Below are 23,484 nucleotides of genomic sequence, written 5' to 3' on the forward strand. Positions count from 1 at the left end.
CGTTGTGTGTTATGATTGCAATTCGTTTTGTCATGAATTTAACTGCCGGACTCTTTAGTACACAAAAATGAAAAACAAACAAACTAAAACATGTTGTTCTGGCAAATGATGTTACTTTGGTCCTGTCAGTAGTTGTCACAGTTGTTAGTTGTCTCCGAGGGGGCATCTGAGATCTGTGGTCTGCAGCCAGACCCCTCCCGAACAGTCAAATGAGGATTGACGAGATTTTAATCTTGTAAGGGAAAATAATGTACAGTCCACAAAGTCCGGGTAGAATAATTACGCCCCTGTAACGAGTGCCCTTCTGTATAAATATTCGCAAGGTGTGGTTGGGTAATGAAGTGGTCCAAACTCTCTACTGCTATCTTAGATAGTGAAGACATGGTCCTGGGTGAGACAGGATTGCTGTCTTTCTGCCTCTCATGCTTTCTTTATAACATAATTCAATCTAAAATCAAGCACTGGGACACCAGTATTACTCCAATGTTGATTCTGTGTAAAAGACCAAAGATGTTGTAATGACGGGCTTCGTTATGGTGCCGTTGCAGAATGCCAATATAAAAAGTGCTGCAGTCCAAGTGTCCTTAGAAGTGATTGTGTGAGAGGAGAAAGAAGGTACATAAATAATTCGTGGCTCCATAGGAACCTGTACAAAATCTGATACATCGCCTCAAGCGATGTCACAGAAGTCAGCATGGATTACATGTGTATACAGTAGCCGCTGTGAGCAAAACACATCTTGTTTCTGTTGACAGGTGAGGTGTAGACCAACTTTGAGACGTTTGTCACAGGAGGAGAATAAATCTAGATTTAGAGAGCCGACATTTTCCATTGTGCTGCTTTAGTTTTTGGGCCTGATTTACATTTTTCATCAGTCCAGTTTGACAAAGATGGTGTTATTGCAATGTTTGGGTGATGAAATAAATACAGATAATTTTCTCTTAGAAGACTCATTCTACTGTGCATCAAATATTATGTAATGTAGATTGCATTTATGATACAATTAAGCATTGCATTATGTTAAATATCCATATATTTAAGATGAACACTTCAGCAAAAATGTTATAAATTGGAGTGTCTGTCTTCCCAGATGGAGAATAAGTTATTCTGTTGAGCCAATTCAAATGTGGACATTGTTCACTCCCATAGGCAATGGAAAAGAAAATGCCTTTTCTACCCAATTTTCCCAGTCTCTAGCCAGCATTACTAACAAATTTATAATTAAAAACCAACAACCCTAAAGTCCATCGTTTATTGCATTTTGATCAGATAAAAAAACAACTCACAGGAGGTTTCAAACACGTGAATTCTGTGTGCAGATTTTTGCCAGGAAAAAGGAAGAGAGCTGGAAGGTAATGAAGGAGATATTTATTCTAGGAATGATGAGAACTCATGGATTTTTCCTTAAATGATAATATCGCAACACAGTTTGTGTGGTTTTGGTTATTTGTTGTGGAGACAACATCTAGGAATATATTTAGATTTGTGCATGAAATGTACAGCTAAATAATGCTGATATCAGATCAGGCACTTATAAGAGGAGGAGCAGAAGAGCTGTGTGTATCCAGAGCAGTGGTGCAAACATGCACATTTGGACACAAGAGAAAATAAAAAACAAGTAAATTAATGCCATTCTTACACGTATGCTGAAATTAACCAAAAGAGATGCATTATTCATAGCCTGTATGTGTCAAAACTTTGCTAATGACCTGTGAAGCCTCTATTATTTTTCAACCAGAAAAAGGAGCAGGAAAAGTTGCGTTGGCTGTAAAAACCATAGTTACCACCCTAAATTACAGAGATGCCAATTTGTACGGGATTAGATTTACCTCTGTGTGCTGAAATATGTTACGTTATTTGCCCTGGATTTTTACAACACAGATTACAGACATAGTCGAGTCACACAGGATTATAAACACAGACGTCCCATGAGATTATTAAAAATTACCAGAGGTCCCAAAGGAATTACTAGTCCTGTGCGAATAGGGCATTAGAGTGAAGACTGTAGCTCCAATACTTTTCACATGGATAAAAATCACACAAGTATAAGTGAAGCAGATTAAGATAACCTTATCAATAAGGATATGACTGATTTAGCCCAGTGATTCCCAAACATTTTTTGCCCCAGGGACACCTGAGTTCAAGCCAAAATCTCAACACACACCGTCTTTGTATGCATGCAAAATCACTAGAATTTTTGTATATGTGTTGTACTAAGAATGCATGGTTGTTCAAATTCACAGTGCCATTTGGAAACATGAATTACACAAATACATGCTAATATTATCAGCCTTGTTCACAGCTGTTGATTAAAGCTAACTATTGTAACTAATGCAAAACTTTTTACACCTGTTATAAGTCCTTGTTACACCAAATTATCCAAAAAACATGCATATGAAACAAAAATGCAGTAATACCAGACACACTACATAAAATGTTGTTTTTTTAAATGAATGTCCAGTTTTTATTATACTTGTATAGTCATAGTAATCACACGTGGTTGTTCAAATTCCCAAGACACACCTAGACTTGCCTCAAGGCACACTAATGGGCTTTACTCCACTATTTGAGAATCACTGATTTAGCCTATGTGTCGTCAACGACAGCCAACCAACTCAATCATATAGAATACAATGATGAGTTAAGGACTTCAGATTTGTTATAAACCCTTTGGCTCAAAAAATAGTGGGCCTCGAAAGAATGCCTTGATTTAATCCACTCTGCCTTTTTTTTTGTTTCCCCTCCTCCATCTACTCGAGGCAACGTCACGCTAGTAATGTCATCATTATTATCATTACTCATATCAAAAGAGTGTCGCATAAGCTCGCTTAAAAGTGGACATTCAATTTGCTTTCTTTTTTCTCTTGTTATGCAGATACATTTAAGAACTTAAGACAAGTAACAACATAAATGATCACTTCCAGTAATCTGACTGCTGAAGTTATCAGCACTAATTCAAAGGAGGATTAAAAACCCATATAGGGCCCATGAAGAATCTCCCTCTCTCAGAATAAACCACTAATTCTGCTCAGCTGTAAAGGATTTATGTTTACAGGACAAAATTGACGGTAATGTTATATATCTTTGTTACATTAGTGATCTGTTCTTATTTCTATCAAAGATGATGCAGACACAGATTTAAAAAATGGGTTAAGAAATAACATCTGAGAAATAAGTCAAAATTAGGATCAGACACTAACTTCTGATGAAAAGTTTGCAAAATCATCTTATACTTTGGCTTTCTGTATTTAAAACTGTGTTTTTGACCCTCTACCTGCTGATAGATGACAACCTTCATATTTTACATTTTTGGCATTTTACCAACCCTCTCACCCAGAGAAACTTAATGATGGGTGCAACACAAGAATAAGCTTCAGTAGCTAGACGTTCAGCTTGACAGGCAACAGTAAGGCCAACGCTGAGCATCTAATGATCATGAATGATGGAAGAGCGCATGGAACAGAATTAAAATAAAGGATAAGGCTGGGAACCATTCATATTCCTTAAAAAAGCACAATAGAGAAGAAGAGCCAGGATCCAGCGAGGAATAGATGTTAAGTATGGAAATTTTTCAGGCTTGAGAAAGTGTCAGAGACATTTGGCCTGTGAAATCCACTCAAATCACATTTGAATTAAAATGCATGGGTGTAGACTTAAGGATGTTTTTCTCAACTTTTTGGAGAGCAGGGTTTTGGAGAATGAAGCTCTGACAGCAGTGATGTGTTAGCGTCCCTGGTGGGCCTCTCACCCGGCAAACTGGCTGCCACTTCCTGCAGACACTTCTGTTCTGATCTACTTTCAAACTGGGACATTTCTTCATATTTAACAGTGATTTCAGAAATGGCGGTTAGCATACTCGCTAATGAAAACACCAGAGGAGCAGGTGACGTTCGTTATGAATCACCTCCTCAGCATGTTGATGGCCAGATGGCTCGCTGATTCTGAAGAAATTGCAGTCGCCAGGAAAAGGAACGGTCGGCTGAAGTAGTAATCTGTGTCAATGAAAGAGGGAATGTTTCAGTTGTTTACTCTTGTCGGGTTAAGCTTCCTCAAACACTGTAAGAAATGAATGGAGATGCTGCCTCCCATATATTAATCTAAAGTAGAAACTATTTACAAGAACTAGATGGAGGTTGAGTTAAAATTTGCTTAATAACCAGTCACATCTTAGATCCAGTAGAGTTTCTTTCAAATAATAATTTCACAGTTCTCTAGAGTGGACCATTGGTCGTCGAGTCATTGCTAAGCAACTACAACCAGATGATGAGTTTTTCCCAGCATGCTGAGGTGTTGCACCTGATAAACATGGAGCTGTAGTGAGACACATGATTGTTGTATAATGTTTGATTGGTGAAGTTACCACAACATCCAGTATTAGATGCACAGGGATATAAAGCAAGGTGCATACTATAAGTTTGTATTGATTTTGGGTCACATTCCTCCACACTGACCAAAGTCAGCAAAGGTGTGTTTACTAGATGGGACATAAGATTGTCTTGTCTGATTTTTATGATGTGTGAGGTGCGTTAAGAGTGATCTTTCTCTCTCTTGATGCGCTTGAAAGACAGTGAGAATTGCTCTGACAAAATATTCAACTATTTTTGATATTTGAGATCAGAAATCTTACTTTGGGGTAGGAGCACTGAGGACAGCTGAGTACACACTCTGTGGATTATTATGCAGAATTAAAAAAGGAATCAATAAATAAGCAAGCTGACTGAAGGAGGAAGCACAACAAACACAGCCATGAAAACAATAGTACATGTTACCATAAAGTTAGATGGATGCCATAAATGAATGTTGGCAACAACACAAGTAAAGAAAAAACAACATGTCCTGTTGTACATCAGTGGTTCTTGACTGGTGGTTCTGAACCCAAAAGTGGGTCACAAAGCCATTTTAAGTGGATCGTGAAATTGCCCCTAGCACAGAAACACAAGTTTAAAAAGACCATGAGGTGCTTTTTTTGGCATTTTTTTAGCATATTTTTTAGATCCTAAGCCTTGACTATTCAAGAATCAGTTGTGGTATGTCCAACATATCACATCAAACTGACAAGCGGTGGAGTTGGACTGAAATTTCTACCACAAAGGATGTTACAGGTGGTCAACAGCTAGCCACATTTAGCTTGTTTACTTTAAAGCTGGGGCACCTGGGCCGGATTTTGTTTTGATGGACACTGTGGGGACCAGACTTTAAAATTTAAATAAACATTATGGTCTAATTGACATATTATTGTGTTAGTATTTGTATTCCCTTAAATTTTAAGGCATTAAACCTGAGATCAACCTCTACTGTACACCTATACCGTAGCCAGCCACAGGGAAGCAATTAAGATATTTAAGCTCCAGATTTTGGGGGTTCTTTTAAATCTCAGGCAGGGAAAAGTTCCCTCTCCAAGATCCTGAAGTGGATTTTTTAAAACAAAAAACTGTAGACTTTAACAGGACTTGACTAATGTGTAAATGTTTGTCATGTATCATTGTGATTTTGGACACGGCTACTGTTTTACTTTGAAAAAAACTGGAAGATCCCAGCAGATTTTACATTCACTCTATATTTTACAATTACCTTGTTAAGCCCCTAATTTTATCAGATCTGTACATCTAGATCTCAGATGTGTGACATTACAACAGCATCTGAGTGTCCAACCCTGAGCATGAACCAGAGTTCAGTGGCCTCAGCATGAATCTGATGAATAGCTTTAGGCCTTGGGGGATGTCTCACAGTAAAGTTGCCTCTCTGTTGTGTTTGCTGACGACAGAAGCTCATGAGCTTTTGCTGCAGACACATCATTCTCTTCACAGTATATATAGTCTTGTGTACTCTTGTGTCCTCAGTGACATATTTTATGATGTTTACCAACCACCCAGTGTAATTTTAAGAATCCAAAGAACACAGATGGAGGATGGATAGAGAGTTTATGTGTCTACCAGGGATGCATTCGTGACTTCGTGACTTGACTGTCAAGAATGAATTGTGTGCCTGAAGATAAGTCATGAGGCTGTTCTATTTGACGTCTGTGCAGCATCACAGCCGATTGTCAAGAGCCTGCTGAAACAGAAATCCACCCATGCACTGCACATAATGGTACCTGATTGTTCAAGGGCAGTTAAATATTAACAGCACATGGCCTTTTTAAAGGGAAATACTAAAAACAAAGCTCCAGTGAAATCAGTGACGGATTGAATTTTCTTTTTATTACTTCAGTGTTGCAGCATAGTTTGATTTAAAAAGGGATTAAATCAACAGTTATTTCCTGCAAAGCAACCATATCAGGCAAGAGTCACTGAAGACATTTTACATGAGAAATCCCAATGTCTGTCCCACCCCAACCCAGATGACATTAGAGACATGTTGCTGTTTGGATGCCCGTACTCATCAAATACTTAGGTCCCCTTGGTAGTCTTTGTAGTGCACATTTTGTACAAGGAAAGTTTAGACAGCTTGAAATACAAAAACCTATTTTTTCAATGGCTCATTGGTGTCTCCTACCCTAACACTGAAAAGGCTTATCCTAAAGCTACAGCTTAATACATGACCCGTGTGATGACCAAATGAGATGATGAAAAGAAAAAGGGTAGCCAACTTGCAAATGCCTCTTTGTTTTGTTTCCTATTAAATGCAACTCTGATGGGGGCTGCACAGTGGCTCAGGGGTTAGTGCTGTTGCCTCACAGCAAGAAGGTCCCTGGTCTGCTTTTCAGTCAGGACCTTTCTGTGTGGAGTTTGCATGTTCTCCCTGTGCTCTCTGGGTTCTCCAGCGTCCTCCCACCACCAAAGACATGCTTTGTTAGGTTAATTGAGGACTCTAAATTGGCCGTAGGTGTGAGTGTGAGCACACCTGGTTGCTTATCTCTATATGTCAGCCCTGTGATTGACTGCCGACCAATCCAGGGTGTACCCCGCCTCTCGCCCGATGACAGCTGGCCCCCAACAGGATAAGCGGTATGTAAAATGGATGGATTAACGGGCAACTCTGATGAGGATATTCTGACTTTTTAATAAAGACATGAAAAAACAAGTAAAATCCCCAAGGCTTTTGGATGCTTTAAGACACCTGCCCTTTTTTCACTTCAGTCTTTGCAAATTTCTGTGGTTGAGAGCAACCTCAAGGTAATCGCTAACATCCTGTTATGTTACCTTTTGTTACATTTCCAACTCAAAAATATAATTCATTTATCTATTCAACCCTTTATTTATGTGTTTACTTATTTATTCATTTAAATCTATTTATTTTACTGGTATCTTTTATGTGATGTTTGTACAGCTGTTGAACAGAAGCAGTACCAGCCTGCACTGAACTGTCCATGGTGCTGAACCACGAGGCTTATGAAAGAAGAAAGATGGACTGCTGCAGACGTCCTCATAACAAGAGGCATTTTGCAAATGCAAAAAGTAGACAAAACAAAAACATCGATTTAAACAAGATGTATACGTGCCTCAAAACAGTGCGCCGTACTGACGAGGAATGATAAATCTGCCTGTGTGTTGTAGAGAGCAGGAGACAATGACTCAGAAAGTTGAAGAATGAGCACACAGATGGGCACAGAGTGTTTTTGTATGGTTTTATAACTTACTCAGGAGTGTTGTTGGGCATGTTTTGATCCCCTCTGCCTAAGCCTGTGGTATTTACTAATGAGTTGACTCAAACCCTTTGACAGGTGTATGAGATTAACTAACAACAATGACCACAAACATTTTTCAGTTTCATTTCACATTTTTGGTAAGGTATTACAGTTGCAAAAACTAAAATTTTTCATCTCCCTATGAATGTCACAAGTTCCTGAAAATGTAACAACTGTTACATTTGAGGGAAATGTATTGGATTGGTGGAATTATCATTTTAAAATCAGCAGCTCTATAGTTTGTTTGTGGTTTATTGCAATATTGTTACAGTCCCTTCAAGAGCAATGTGTCGTGTTTACGATATTCATGAAGTGTGGGGCCACATAGTGCAAAGAAACAGCCTTACAGGGTGAATGTGCAGGTCACAACTTGTCCACAAGAGAGTTTTTGAGTTGTTGGATTGTGTATTTGATGAGTTTGATGAGGGAAAGCCGGAAATAACATAATGTCTCCGTAGCGTTAGCTGAGCAGCTCGCATCTCATCCCCGCCAATCTAAAAACAGCTTGCACCGACAACTAAAGGTAACGAACCTACTCCTAAGACTATAGGGATTATGGAAATAGGTGAATTTGCCAAATTGTTGAAGTTTCCCTTTAAATAATTCAGTGGTACACTGGTTATGTTGTTCCCATCTGAGGACTCTCAAAGTATACATACATAGGGTAAATGCTGACATTTAGATAGATTTTTTTATTTATGATTTGGTTAAATATTTAGTAACTTTGTTTTGGTCCCTCACTTAGTGTTTTATTTCCTCTTACTAAGCGGTTCATGGTCACTACCCTTCATTCATATTTTACAGCAGATGGAGCTAAATGCTGGTGTTAAGCACTCATATAGTGCCCTTCTCTTTACCTAAACATGCTGTAGCTAGAGACTGTGTATAAATACACAAGTGGGTGTATGTGTGCACATTTATAGAAGCCTGGAGTTTTCATGGTAAACTTTCAAGCTGCCATGTTTTATTTAGAGTCAGGCATGAAGAGCTGCTCTGTTGATGAGCCAGCTACTCCTACACCTGCCTTCATACAGAGCCTGGCAGGTGAAAATTTACCAACTGATATCTTCCACATCCTTGTTACCTGTTTCACTCCCCTTGTACAATTCTACCTTCATGAATGTTGTCAACCTGCAAGATTCATTACTTTTCTGCAGTTTTACAACAGAAGACTACATCACAGACATGGCAAACAATACCAGAAAGGAGGGAGAAAAGTTTAAGGGCACATTTTCCAAAATAGATAAAAAGTCACACAGCTATTAAATGTTCCTGTTGAAGGGCGCGATTAAGAAAAAAATAGGATGAAAGGACAGACAACGGGACTGTTTTTCTCACCTTGCAAAGTTTTTGTTTTATTCCCTCACACAGAATTACATTCAGTTCTCATTAGTAAACCTCTCCTTGTTGTTTTCAGTGCCAGCAGTAGGGTACAACCAAAGAATACTGTCTAGCACAGCAGGTCCATTTTCATCTTGCAGTGTATTTGTGCTTTAAATTTAGATTCACTTAAAAGCTAATGTTCCCCATATTCCCTCTTTAAGAAGCTTCAAAATGAGATGAAAAGCCTTTTTTTTACATTTGACATTATCACACATTCTGTAAGTGCTTCAGTCAGAACTTTGCTGCAGATTATATTAAAAGCAGTATTTAAATATTCAAAAGGGTTTCACCATTACATCAAACTGAGAATTTCAGAGATCTGGTGCATCAGTTCATACGCACGTCTTTGTAATTGAGCTTGACATATTTGGTACTGTATCTGTAGAAACTTGGGATCTCGACTTGAATTTAAAATAGCACAAAGAAGCTGCACCAACAGAGCAGCACACAGCTGCCAGTGTCTCTGTCTCTCTTTGTCTTCTCTCCTGCACCATCGGGCTTTACCTTCTCATATCCTTCATCTTGTGTCCTCCTCCTTTGTGTTTGTTCAATCCATTTTAAAGGTTAATGACAAATGTTTTATTTAGGGGTTTAAACCTCTAACCCTTTTTTTTTTTTGCAATAAAACATTGTTTTCTGCACCAGTATGTGCAGAAAGATCTTTAATAATGACTCCTGTCCCTCTCTTTCTCTCTGATTTAGTTGTTCAGCACATAAAGAGGAGGGACATCATCCTGAAGAGGGAGCTGGGTGAAGGAGCATTTGGGAAAGTTTTCCTCGCAGAGTGCTACAACCTGTGTCCCACCAAGGACAAGATGCTGGTGGCAGTCAAGGTACGTCTTCACTGTGCTGCAGTGTTTGTGCATGCATGCTATAGGTTGTTTGTGATTATGTGATCCTGAATGCCCATCTAGGGTCAGGTAGTGGGGCCATTAGAAATAAATGGGAATGGAGGAAAATTAGAACTTAAAACAGACATCTGCACTGCTATTATCATCAGCAATACCCCATATATATGATTTATATACTTTACAAATAAGTGATTTTTACCACAGTTTAAAAGATTGTACCTGGTGTGAGGCAGTCATTGTCACATTTTACTCAGCTGAGGAAGCATGGGTAAGATCAGAGTTTAATGTGATAAATCACATTAAAACTGTACTGAACCAAGCTGGAACACTTTGTGAAAGTGGGCCATACAAGAACAGCTCATGCAGACTTTAAACAGATGTTGTTTTTAATTCCCTTCCTGCATCCATATCTCCTAGCATTTTGTTTTAAAGGTCATATTTTTTACCCTTTTAAGACAAGTTTATATTGGTCTCAGAGGTCCCCAAAACAACTGTGAAGTTTGTTGCTGAAAAATATATCCATTTCTCAGGAAATGTGGCTTAATGGATGTGGCTCTCCTGATCCTCCTCTCAGGATCAGGGCGGAACTTTCTTCTAAGCAGGGAGGGCCGACTGAACCTGAGGGCGGGGCTAACTCTCCACATGACATCATGAGGGGAAATCTGAGAACGACTTGTTTCAGCATACATTTTCTGAAAGGTTGAGAAACAGAGGGGGAGATTTTCTAGAAAAGCCTACAAAAACCTAGAAACCCCGAAAAGGTGTATTTTGCATAATATGTGACCTTTAAACTTTGTTTTGCCTGAATATCTCACTACTTTTGGGACACAAAAGTAGCTTAAGAATGAAGAAAGTTTAAATTTTTACACTTTGAACACCTTACAAGTTGTAAAGAGCACAGCCAGGCCTTTTTGGCAGCATTTTGCGATGCAGATGCTGGGTGATGTCATTTTCAAAAACCTGTTTATCAATTTGTTTTAGTTAAACTGACAGATTTACTAACCTTGAAAAGCAGATGGATAACCCCGTTTCCTTGTTTTTCACTGGTGAATCCATCTTGGAAAGTTCCCAACTGAACTCTTTGGGCCCAGTTAGAAAGTGACACAACCGATCAGCTAAGAGGGGCAGTACATTCAGGCGCAGCAGAGTCGTGATGTAAACAAGCAGCAGCAAGAGCTGGTGCGGTTTTGGAGGAAGAGATTAGCGTGGATGCTGCTAAAGCGCCAGTTTTATCAGAACTTGACGACATTTCTTCATTAAAAGAAGAACAAAGAATAGCGGTGAGGTGTTTTCTTTTCAAAAACAACAAAAGTCGAGTACTTACATGTCTCTAGTCGCCATGTTTCACGTGATTCCTCAGTAGCTGCGCATGCGCAGCTTGCTAGCAGCAACGTCTCGTGCTTTGTTGCTCTGATTGGCCCGTAGAGATGTGACAGACAGAACATTGACCCAATCATACCCCGAGGATTTTTCAAAGCCTCTGCCTTTTCTCAAACGTTTCCTATTGAAGCTTTCAGGTTACAGATTTACACTATTCTTACATCAAACTGATAAGTGTAAAGCTTGATCGGCAAACAGGAAGCTGACTGCACCTTGCATCAGCATCAAGCTTGTAATGTGATAACAAGTGGTAAGGCTTTACCTCCAACATCCCAGCATCCTCATATGAAGACATGACATTTTGAGTCCCCTGCACCATCAGTATTAATTTTACTGAACTTAGACCTGTTAGCCCCATTTGAGGACACTTTATCTCCCCTCTTGTGATCGCCAAAGCACATTAAATTTATCAGTGTCCGTTAAAGATGGCTTCCATTCAAATGATTTAAACTAGGTTATTTATGTTTGGCAATGTTAGCAGTTTGATATGGCTGCAAATTTGACAAGTTTTATCTACAGAAACACCTCTAAACAATAAGCACTGTGAATACTGGGAATTTATACTGGTGTAGAATTGAGGAAATATAACTTAAGCAGATTTTGGAAAGAAACTGACAGTTTATACGTAAAAATGAGTTTACATGCTAATTGTATGTGGTACGAATTAGTCTGCATTAATTTTTATTTTTGTATGGGATACATTTACAGGGCGTATTACAGAGCTATGTAAAAAAAAAAAAAAAAAAAACAAACAAACAAACAAACAAAAAAAAATTCCTGCAGACAAAAAGTGCGTTCAGAAGCTGTGATGTATTATTTACAATTGTTTTGCAGCACAGCCTTGTTTAGGTACTCACATAAGTTTTATGGGGGCCATTCTTCCAAAATGGTGCAATCTGTTGTCCAGAAACAAAAACAAAAGCATAAAATTGTTTTGTCTTATACACCAAGTAATGTTCAGCTATTAGCTCATGAAACACAAAAAAATATTTCAGGTAGCCTTCAGCTAAATCTGCTGTATGTTTAAAAGTCATTTACAGGGAACTTTTCATTGTGAAGTGGGAGTCCCAAACCTAAACCTGTAAATCAAATTTTATGAGTATATATATATATATATATATATATATATTCATTTTTTTCTGTTGCATTTCAATACATCTTTGGTATACTTAAAAAGAAAAATTAAAGTATGGATTTTCTTTTTTTTTTTTTTTTTTACAATAACCTTGCTGTAACCACCAAATGAGTGCTGTCACTACCGAAACATGACATTATTTCACAGTAATGATAAAATAATAAATAACTAATTATGATGTTTTGATGTTATTTAGTTAGATTACTGTTAAAACTTTGAAGTCATCTTAAAAAAATTTATGCCCTTTATAACAAAAATGATTCAAACAGAGAAACGCTCCAAAAATAATACAAAAAAAGTTTTTTATAAAAATATATTCCTTTATTTTCTTTAAAAGAAAAGACAGAATCTTTATTAATCCTTTGCAGGAAATTGCTTTGTTACAGCAGCAAAACATTCAGACAGCCCATCATCACAGAAACACACATAAATGTGTGTGTTTTGTTCTGTTAGTGACAATTTGAAAGACAAAAAAATGTATGTAACTGTAAAAATACAAATCAAGATTTAAGTGAAAAAATTGCAGAAGTGTGATCCTTGAATGTTTATCAATATACATGCTTAAAAGGAATTTAGGAAATGAAATACTTAGTTTCTTTTAGGATATGTTTAACTCTGTTTTTGTACCACTTTGGTAGAATTGCCAAACCTTGCAAAGCAGATAGATACACCTGTTTCCCTGTTACCCACTGTCGAATCCATCTTGCAAAGCTCCCGTCTGAACCGTTTGGGCCCGGTTAGAAAGTGACAGGACCAATCAGCGTAGAGGGGCAGTACTTTCAGGGCAGCAGAGTCGTGATGTAAGCAAGCAGCAAGAAGAAGCCGGTGCCGTTATGGCGGAAGAGATTAGCGTGGATGCTGCTAAAGCACCAGTTTTATCAGAAAATCGTTAAAGGAAGAAACAAGAAAGAAGAACAAAGGACAGCAGTGAGTTGTTTCCTTTTCAAAAACAACAAAAGTTGTGCACTGACACGTCTACAGTCACCATGTTTCGCGTTATGCAGTTCTATATGGAGTTTACTCCTTGGTAGCTGCGCATGCGCACCATGGTAGTGTCAACAACGTCATGTGTTTTGTTGCTCTGATTGGCCCGTAGAGATGTGACTGAAAGAATGTTTCACCCAATCACCCTCCGAGTTTTTTTCAAAGGCTCTGTCCTTTCCTAAACACTGTATAGCGACGGTTTTCCAGATGGATGTGTGAAACACATTCATCTGACATGTCAGGTTAAGACATCATTGTGTATATTATGTTACACAATTATGTCTTTACTGTGTTATACAGTAAAATGTACTCTTTTAAAACCACTTGTTTTTGAGATATAATGTTTAGTTGTTATATTTATCAGGTCCTCCATATCCCAAATAAGTAGGGTATATCAAAAATGCATGACAAATGAAAGCACAGGTCTCAGGAGGTGCACTCCCACGCATCCTGAGGATGGATTGAGATCTGATCAGGGGCAGGATGGCCATCAGGAGGTTTGGAAAGATCCCCAAATGGCCAAACCAGTCCAGGCTGTGCTGGCCAGTGGTCATAGAGTCTCTGTTTTTCAGTTTCTGATATCACTTGTGTTTAGTCCCTGGGTTGTCATCACACAAGCCAATCAGGCCCAGCAAGAGCAGTACAATGCCTTTGAGACTGGGCCAAATACTTTAGATACTGGGGGTCTCCCAATTTGGACTCATCCATGTTTTAGTTGAAATCTGATGGACTCATGCAGGCTCCTGACATGAACCAAAAGTGTTTGGATTTGTGAAGAAAAATCATGTTAAATCAGAGAAAAGGGAGGAAAGAAAGAAAGTGTGGGGTGGTGAATCTCTAAAGATTAAAAAGCACAAAGTTTTGGCACAATATGAGACTAAATGTGTGAAACTGACTAGAACAGGCCACTGATGAGGAGGCTGGATCATGGGTTGGACCCAGGGGGACAGACTAGGGAGGTATATTAGGCGTATTTCTGTGATGGCACATTAACAATTACACCTTAAGACTGGGGTGTCCAAACTACAGTCCAGGGGCCGAGTGAGGCCCATGGTGCATTTGTAACTGGCATGCAGCAAATGCTAAAAATAAAATGAAAAATTTCAAATTAATATAAAACTTGTTTTTACCTGCATTCTATTTCTTTGTTGCAACAGGGTAGTACTGTTGTGTTGATTCTGTAAACAAACATCTTGATAAGAATTCATTGACATTCTTTTATCATGACTGAATTAAGATGGCAACATAAACATATTGACAACCATGATATTAATGATATTCACAAAGCTCTGGTGAATAAAACAAAAGCAATACTGCAGAAAATAGAAGCAGGACTTGTGCTGATTTCATATCTGCTCCGTCTCAAGGTCCAATCCACAAAACATAGTCTAATCATCTTGAAGCTTTTGCAGCTTTATGCAGTTTGCTCTTGTTTTGTGCCTGAATGTGAAGATGAGCCATCAGTACCACCTTACTTTGCCACAAGGAGCCCTAGAATCTGATTGGCTGCCCAAAAATTCTCAACAATAATCAGCTATTTATCTTGTCAGCCATTAACATGCCATTTTCCCATATTCATACATATCCTAACCTTGGAAAACATTTTTGACACCCCTGCCTTTAGACATTCATATTGGATCCAGGAGATATTTGTTGTCCCCATTTGTTAGTTCTCGCTGCCTTAGAGCAGCAAAGGAGCACAGGAGAGCCTGGCACAGTGAAAGCTCCAGATAGGCTTCACATATAGCCATCCAACACTGCGATCCCCTGCTGGCTCAGTGGATCCAGTCTTACTTCTTTAAAGACTGTACCTCCAAAGCCCTGCACAGATGGGGGATCACTTTGCCCCCTCATGACACCTCTGTGATGTTCATAGTGAAGGTAAAATGTCACAGGGGCGTAAATATCACATCTTAAAACAGAACAAAGATAAGCCTGTGGTGATATTGAGGAAATGGAGGAACAGGGGGAAAGACACCAACAAAAATGTCTTGACAACCATAATATGCATGAATTTAGACATGCCTGTTATGACTGAGTTATATATATTTATGTTCCAAGTGTGTGGAGAGGTGCTGAATTTTCATGAGTGTACAATCGGTAAGTTTCATGAAATACTGTTTTTCTCTACTTAATCTGAGGGTCTTTCCATCACAAAGCCCTTTGCTGAATTGCTGTCCCACTACATCTCTGGATCTGACAGCTCAGACCATGAACAGATGTGGTCTGGGATGCATTATCTACACTGGTTTGGTTGTTTGAACGTCCCCTAAAGCTCCTTATAGGTAAACACTGATTAAGCAAACATTATGATTTCTTGAGCTTGTTTGCGGGTAAAATAGTGAAGCAGTTTCTGGTCTTAAGTTCTGTTTTGTTGGTGCAAAGTATAAATATGTGTCTGTGAGTGCTGCCAACTTGTTAAAAGATCACCCAGGATGGATGCTATGCAGGATGTAAACAGTTTCCAAATATTTCTAAAGCATTTTTGAGAGCTCATTTGTTGCCTTGTCTTGTGTTTGTCACATTTGTTTTATCTGTATAAAAGCCAAAGATGGTTGAATGAAAGAGCAGCTGTGTGTTGACTTTGGCCTTTATCTAAAATAACAGTTCAAATAGTAAAAGCTTCTCAGGCTCAGGGAATGAAGCACCACACTGGAATTAAAGAAAGAGAAGCAACACAAAAAATGATTTAAAAAAAGAAGCAAATGCAATTAAATTAAGCATTTCCCATATTATTATATATAAAGCAATACAAATATAGAGCTAAAACACAGAAGTTTAAGTCGCAACCTCAAATTGTAATTCATCTCCTATGTAGATAAGAGTTGTGTTTACATAAGTGTTGAGCAGTTAGCTTAAGCAGACTATAATATGTCGCTGAGCCCTGAAGCTGCAGTAGATATCACGCTCTGCCCTCATAAATCTACTGAGCCCTCAGACGGGTGACACCCCGCACCAGCTCTGACCTAACCTGCCTTTAAGCTGCTCTAAATCCTTCTGCCAGCCAAACAAAGAAGTGATACTCTGAGGCCCGACCCGGCCTGATATTCACATCATTACTGCTACCATGCTGGGCCGGCCATGGTACTGCAGCCACCGGCATCATCATTGCATAACCAGCTGATTGACTGAGTAAGAGAAGTGGAGACAGCCCTCCTACTGAGACCATCAGTTTGGTTATCTGACATCAAGGTCTTGGCATTTTATTAGCAGAGATGATCATATGTGGATGGCAGCAGGCCCACCTATAGAAATGGCTCGTCCCTTGTAAGGCAAAGTGAATAAGTCCTCCCAAGATGTGATTTCATAACACATGTGCAAATTGGATCAGTAACCTTAGACCTCTGGCTAACATTTTCTTCCTCAGCCTCACTCCCTGAATTCTTAGATGTTCCACATCCTTCTTTTCTTCTCTTTTCCTTTCTGACATCCCTGCGTGGCTGTACAGGTTACAGCCAAAAGTATACTGTTTTTATAAGGAACACTTTTGGAAAATATTTTCTGAGTTTATAAATCACCTGATAAGTTCTTTTTCACTTTTGAAACATGAAGCCAACCCCATGTTTTCCATAAGTATTTCATCTTGCGACAGACATGTGTTGGTGATTTACATCTACATTAGACCTATCCCAGATTTAAATTACACCTATCCCAGAGCAGTTTCAATATTAAATGACAACTGCTCAACCACTGAATGAAACTGCAAAAACAAAAACAAAAACAAAAAAATCCCCAATGTCCCTTAATTCATTTCTGTTAAAAAAGAAAATACCCCAAAAATCTTTTAGTTCATGCAAGGAAAAAATAACAAAAAAACAAGACCATCACTCATGAAAACTGCAGAACCTGTCCAAAAAAGTCAGCTATCTGTCACATCAAGTCAGTAAGCTGGAGCAGGCAGTGTTCTGTGTCTCCATCTGCAGCACATTGCACCTGGATAAACTGGTCAATACCCACCAAACACCCAACGTCATTTAGATTTTTTTTTTTTTTTTTTTTTTTTTTTTCAGATCTATTCAGTCCATCATAGCCTTAATTTAGGCAAAAGATAGTCATAGAAAATTGGGCTTTGTTTTGTTCGTCTGATTTGTTCCAAATTTAGCCCAATAATAGTTGTTTAAAATATGACCATATTAGAGCAACGTCTTTATAGAGACGTTTTTTTCAATGACGAGTTGATTACAGCTTTTCACCTTTCACTTTTCAATTAAATCTAGGTGTTGTTTAGATGCAAGTGGAGAAGTTTTTTAACGTCTTTTCAAATAATTGTTGCTGGGTGGGTAGTGCCAGTTGAGATGAGAGTGGGTGAACAGAGTTGAGCAGGGTGAGTTTCTTTTGTCAAGGGCCTAAACTACCCGACTTGAACGTAAATTTCCTTGAGATGCAGCTACCACTGACCAACTTTCACTCACTCCAACACAGATTGGCACTGGCCGCTTAATGAAGGCTCTGCTCAAAAGATGCTCCTTGAGTTAGTGAAGCTGCATGCTTTGACTTTCCAGGGAGCACATTGCTAGAAACCCCAAAATAGATGGATATATTAATGACAATGCATACTGAGTACATTAAAATTAGTTCAAAAGTAGCTGATATAGTAGCATTAATCTCAGTATGAGGGTGCAACAAGCTTTATGCTGTAAAGGAGGAGGCTGGGGTGGAGGATGTTAAGCTTTACCAGCAGCAGCAGTGTGGTGCAGCATTAATGCAAGCAGGGATTAGTGAGAAGTATGTAACATTTAGATACTCGTGCATTGAGAGAAAGAGCTGTGATTGGCTGTGGGAGCTAGGAGGTGATGATTATGATCAGCTGACTGTCAGCTATCATGGCTAGGATTATGTCCTGCATGATCAATCGCTAAGCTTCATTTTGTGAAAACACATGTAATCAAAAAGTGCTTTAACTGTGAAAGAATACTGGAAGTGTTGATACCTTTTAGGCCCAGAAAGCATTGGAGGATGTAGTGGAATGATTTCACTGTAACATAAATTCAACTTAAGAACACACAAGGGAAGAAGGCTCATGTGCCCAATACTGAATTGAAACTTGAATTGTCAAGTTCACTTCTTACCAAAATGTGAGCATATTTAGTGGCCACACTGATTTAGCACATTCAGGAACAGCACTCTCTACAGCAGTGGTTCCCAAACGTTTGTGATGGGCTCCCGTTGGTATATGAAAATACTTTTAAGCGTCTCCACTGTACACATCGACTGATAAGCACCCAGTATATCGATACACAAAAAAATACGAGGTCGGATGAGGCAAAAAGGAAGAAGTGTTGCTCCCTCTTTAATGCCCACTGTTAAGCCATCATGTTTTTGCCCTTGTGTTGGTGGATGTGACGCCTGGTGTAGATTCAATCTCAGCTTTGAATGAACTTGGAAGTCATCCCACAAGAATTGTCATGTTTTGGGAGTGGTGAAAGATGGAATGCATCGTTTTTTATCTGCAAAGCTTGACAAACTTCTTTCAATAAAGGGGCCACAGAGTAACAGCAGTTTCATTTAGCAACTCATCATTACAACATCATAATCTATCTGGTCCTGCCTGTCCTGCCAGTAGCTACGTTTTAGCAGACCATCTGGTACAAGCAATGCTCCAACATTGTTCATGTCCCTGTCAGTTACTAAGTGTTTAAGAAAACTTATTTCAGTGCACAGTATAGCGAACTAGTTTAACAGTGAATGGAAGTATTTTTTTCCATTGCACACCCTGCTAAGAAAGTGATAAATCATATGTCTTAAAATGTCAGTCTATATCCCTACATGACAGCGTTTTTTATAAGGTTCCATTAACTTTCGAGGCTTTGTCACCGGTGGGAACAGGCAAAAAATAAAAATATCAAGAGGGAATACTTTATTCAAAGGTGCTTTAAGCTCACAATGCAGGTAAAAATAGTTAAAAGTGTTCTGATTGGTAGCTGAGGGAGCTTCCATCTGAGGCCCAGCGCTCCATCCTCTACCTGTCTTTGTACATTCAAAACCTGTCCAAGTATGAGCCAAGGGAGCAGGGAAGTTGAAACCCCAGTGAACCTGATGCTTTGTTTTAAAGAGCTTAAAGGATTTGGAAGCATTGCCCCTGTGTGGTGGCTCTCAGCACTCTCACAGTGCTCTACATTAAGTTGTGCTTGGCAGCTCCCAGTGTGAATACGAGGACGTGTATGAATGAGAATAAGGGCGATGCTGAATATGAGGGCAAACCTAAAAGAAGAAAAATCAGGCTGACCTTGACAAAGGGTGAAACTCTTGGAAGAATTGGGATGAAGATGATGGAGTGTCTGGCTGTCACTTTTCCTAACACAACAGGATTAACAAAAATGAAGGTTAATCTGCTCTACAATAAGCCTCGTCTCCAATGTCATCTTTATTTCTGAAACACAATGCAATGTTAGTTTCCATCTGAACATATTTTTGTCTGCAATAACGCTGAAAGAGACTCTCTGAATTCACTTATAGGTCAACAAAAGAAAAATTCATTGCAGCATTTTCCCTCGATTTATCGTGGTCGAGCACTTGAAGGTATTGTTTTGGAGGGACGCCCAGACAAGAAACATTTCCTTAAGAGTGCAGTTTGATTTGGTAATAGAATTTTATGGCCATCTTACCTACTCCGTCGTACATCTCAACCACCTCGGCCGCTTCGCTGCAGGAACAGCAGATATGAGTAAATGTATTTCCATCTCAAGGTCTTTCCATCTTTACGTCAGCAGGAGGCTGGGACAGCAGAACTCAAGGCCAAAGATACCAAGAGAATCAGATTTCAGTATTTTCTTCCTCTTGCTGAAAAGTCTTTTCATCTAATAGAAGCTGCAACAAGGCACAGTATTGCTGTTATTTGATTTCTTGTCTTCAGATACTGTGCTTCAGCTGACATCCCATCGAGATTTAATATTTCATGTTTGCTCCTCTTCTAAGGTGTGCTAGACACCCCTGCTTATCCTTTAACCAATCAGATCAACTTGTTTTGTCTCCACTCTTCCAACACCCTATCCTGATCTGGAGTTACAATGATTTCTGGAGTAAAACCGACAGAACATAATTCATAGTCAACCAAATGGTTAAAGAACTGCATCTATATCAGGGGTTTAAGTCCTCTGACTACTTAATGCATATCATATTCACCCTCCATACACACCTTAACACACTGATGTAAAGAGTCATTAAAGTTGCTAAACTCAGGAGTGTACAAGTGCATCTCAAAACGGAAACCATCATGTAAAAACCAGTAAAGTTTGTCCTTCCCCTATGATTTACTTCAAATAGTTCGACTTTTATAAATTATAGCTTCATCTCAAACTAATTGAAATATTCCAAGACTTTTGTTTTAATCTGTATGATTAGAACTCACAAAAATGAAAAATTCCACAACCTCAAAATCTTAGAAAATTGTGGAAAAGGCCATTTTGCAAAGGTTTTCTGAGCCTTCATTCTCTCAGTCTGGTTTAGTGCACACAACCACAATCATGGAGAAGACTGCTGATCTGACATGTGTCCAGAGGACAATCATCCTCTACAAGGAGGGTCAGTCGTAGAGTCACTGCTGAAAGAGCAAGCTGTTCTCATAGGCTGTATCAAAGCATATTCATGGAAGTGTGGTAAGAAAAGATGAACAAGCAGCAGGGATGAGTTCAGCCTTTAGCCTACAAAGCAGATTCAAGAACTGAGGGGAACTTCACAAGGAGTGGACTTAGACTGGAGTAAGTGGATCAAGATCCACCACACTCAGACAAGTCCAGGAGATTTTAGAGTCCTTCATGCTTCCATCTGCTGAGAAGCTTTATGGAAGTACTGATTTCCTTTTCCAGCAGGACTTGGCACCTGCCCACAGTGAAGCCAAAACTAGCAGAAACTGGTTTGCTGACCTGGTATTACTGTGTTTGACTGGCCTGCCAACTGGCCTGACCTGAACCCTGTACAGCAGTGGTTCCCAGCTTAGGGTCCGGGCACCCCTAGGAGGGTGCAAGGCCCTGCCTACTCTGATTTGTAAAATTAGACGTGCATATTAAGAAAAAAAAAAAAAACAAAACACGATTTGTAGCATAATGAATGTATTAGGACCACCCTAGAAAACTGATAGATAATTGCAGAAAAAATGCTTTTTCAAATTAAATAAAACTATTTGCGATTTTAAGGTTGCATATTTACAAGAAAATCTCAGTATTTCAGAGTCTAAAAAGTTGTAAATTTAGGAGAAAACCTTGAAATTTCAGAGTTTGAAAACTCTTCAATTTTAAAATAAGAAATTCATAAATTTCAAGTTTTTAGTTCCATAAATTTACAGCAGTGTAAAGTAAGAAATGTAGAAGAATCCAAACTAATAACAGTGGTTTGGCTTCAATGTTTCGACTTTATAATCTCAAAAATTATACATTTTGATTCATTTATGTTTACAGAATTGAAAGTTTTTTTAAAAAATCTATTTTTCCCTCTGAAATGTATGATATTAGCTGGAGAATTTTTAGGTTTGTTTTTTGAATTATTATTTTTTTTTTCTAAAGTTGCCCTAATACAGTGTCATAATAGTTTATACATAGATTTTCTGTCAAGAACAATTCAATGTAGGCATATTATGTTGGGGTATTCTTAATGAAAACAATTAAAATTGATGTTTAATTTTTCCAAGTGGGTCCCGGTGGTCCTTAGCTTTTCTAAGATACAAGACGGGTGGCCCAACAGAAAAAAGGTTGGGAACCACTGCCATAGAGAATCTCTGGAGAAATGTCAAGAGGAAGATGAGAGACAGACTCAACAGTACAGACGAGCTGAAGGCTGCTATCAGAGCAACCTGGGCTTCATGAGACCCCAGCAGTGCTACAGACTGATCAGCTCCATGCCACGTCACATACAAAACTACATCGTGCAATATATGTAAATAATTATTTCAATATATTTTATAAATATTTTATATACAGTATTTGAAAGTCATATTTTGCCATATTTTTATTTTGGATGTCTTATTTATTATGTACATTGCTGCTGTTTTTGTCTCTGCACTATCTGGAGCCAAGCAACAAAATTTCGATTCAGAAGTGCACTGTTTGGTGTAAATGTGAATGACAAATAAAGTCTAAGTCTAAATAAATGCAGTTATAAGCTCAAAAAGAGCTCCAACCATTTACTGTGTGCATAAATGAGCACAAGTTTCCTGGAGGTCAGCATTTCTGTATCATAAATCATCTTTTTGATCGATGTTTTGTGATACTGTAATATTTTGAAATGGTAGATGTGAGCTGTTAGCCGTAATCATTAACACTGAAACAAAGAAAGGCATGAAATATTTCATGTTATATCAGATAAATCTAGCATATATGGAAGTTTAACTTCTTGAATAAAATCCCAGGGGGAAACCTCAATTTTTTTTAGATGCACTTGTATTTTAATGAGACAAATTGATTCTAGGTTGGGATATTTCTTCACATGTAACCCAGAAATTTTCCATTTTCCTTTCAGACCCTGAAGGATCCCAACCTATCTGCTAGGAAGGATTTCCAGAGGGAGGCAGAGCTGCTGACCAACCTGCAGCACGACCACATTGTTAAATTCTATGGAGTGTGTGTAGACGGAGACCCTCTCATCATGGTGTTCGAATACATGAAGCATGGAGACCTCAACAAATTCCTCAGGTCAGTTCTTCAGTGAAGGTGAAGTCAATTTAACCTTAATTTACCAGGCTGTTGCTGGAAGAGACAATTAGAAGTACAGACAGGCGAGAGCTAGAGAGGCCATGTGTTTAATCAATGTGTGCATGTCTGTGTTTACCATGTAATAGAGGCCTTTTCAACCAGGTCAGTGGTTACACTTATAGATTAGAGTGGTGACCAGTGTGCTGATGGTACAGGCAAAGTTTGTAGGGAGAAAGAAGAGCATGTAATCCCCTAACACCTGAAAAATCTCACTGCAATGAGTTTGAAATATTGGTTGAATTGAAATATCCTGTAACCTTTAGGGCATTTACAAATATGTTTAAAAAAATCATTAAAACTCAGACAGAATGTGAAGATGTCAACTTGCAAACAACCAGAGGAGAAGCCAGAGAATAGCTAGCCCAGCAGAGCTGCCATTAAGGTGATTGGCTAACTCATAGCCAAGGCTAACAGCTCAGTCTACAGCAGGGCCTCCATAGT

General features: G+C 38.7%; 1 protein-coding gene across 1 annotated transcript in view; it reads left to right on the top strand.

The window, feature by feature from the left end:
- The window catches only part of ntrk3b (neurotrophic tyrosine kinase, receptor, type 3b), a 420,803-nt gene that overhangs the window by 341,745 nt on the left and 55,574 nt on the right, over window positions 1–23,484 (top strand). The window contains exons 13-14 of the mRNA XM_041788625.1: window positions 9,713–9,843; window positions 22,811–22,983. Of these exons, the coding sequence (XP_041644559.1) occupies window positions 9,713–9,843; window positions 22,811–22,983 (304 nt within the window). The remainder of the gene's footprint in view (window positions 1–9,712; window positions 9,844–22,810; window positions 22,984–23,484) is intronic.

Source organism: Cheilinus undulatus, linkage group 1 (genome assembly GCF_018320785.1).
Source record: "Cheilinus undulatus linkage group 1, ASM1832078v1, whole genome shotgun sequence".
Lineage (NCBI taxonomy): Eukaryota > Metazoa > Chordata > Actinopteri > Labriformes > Labridae > Cheilinus > Cheilinus undulatus.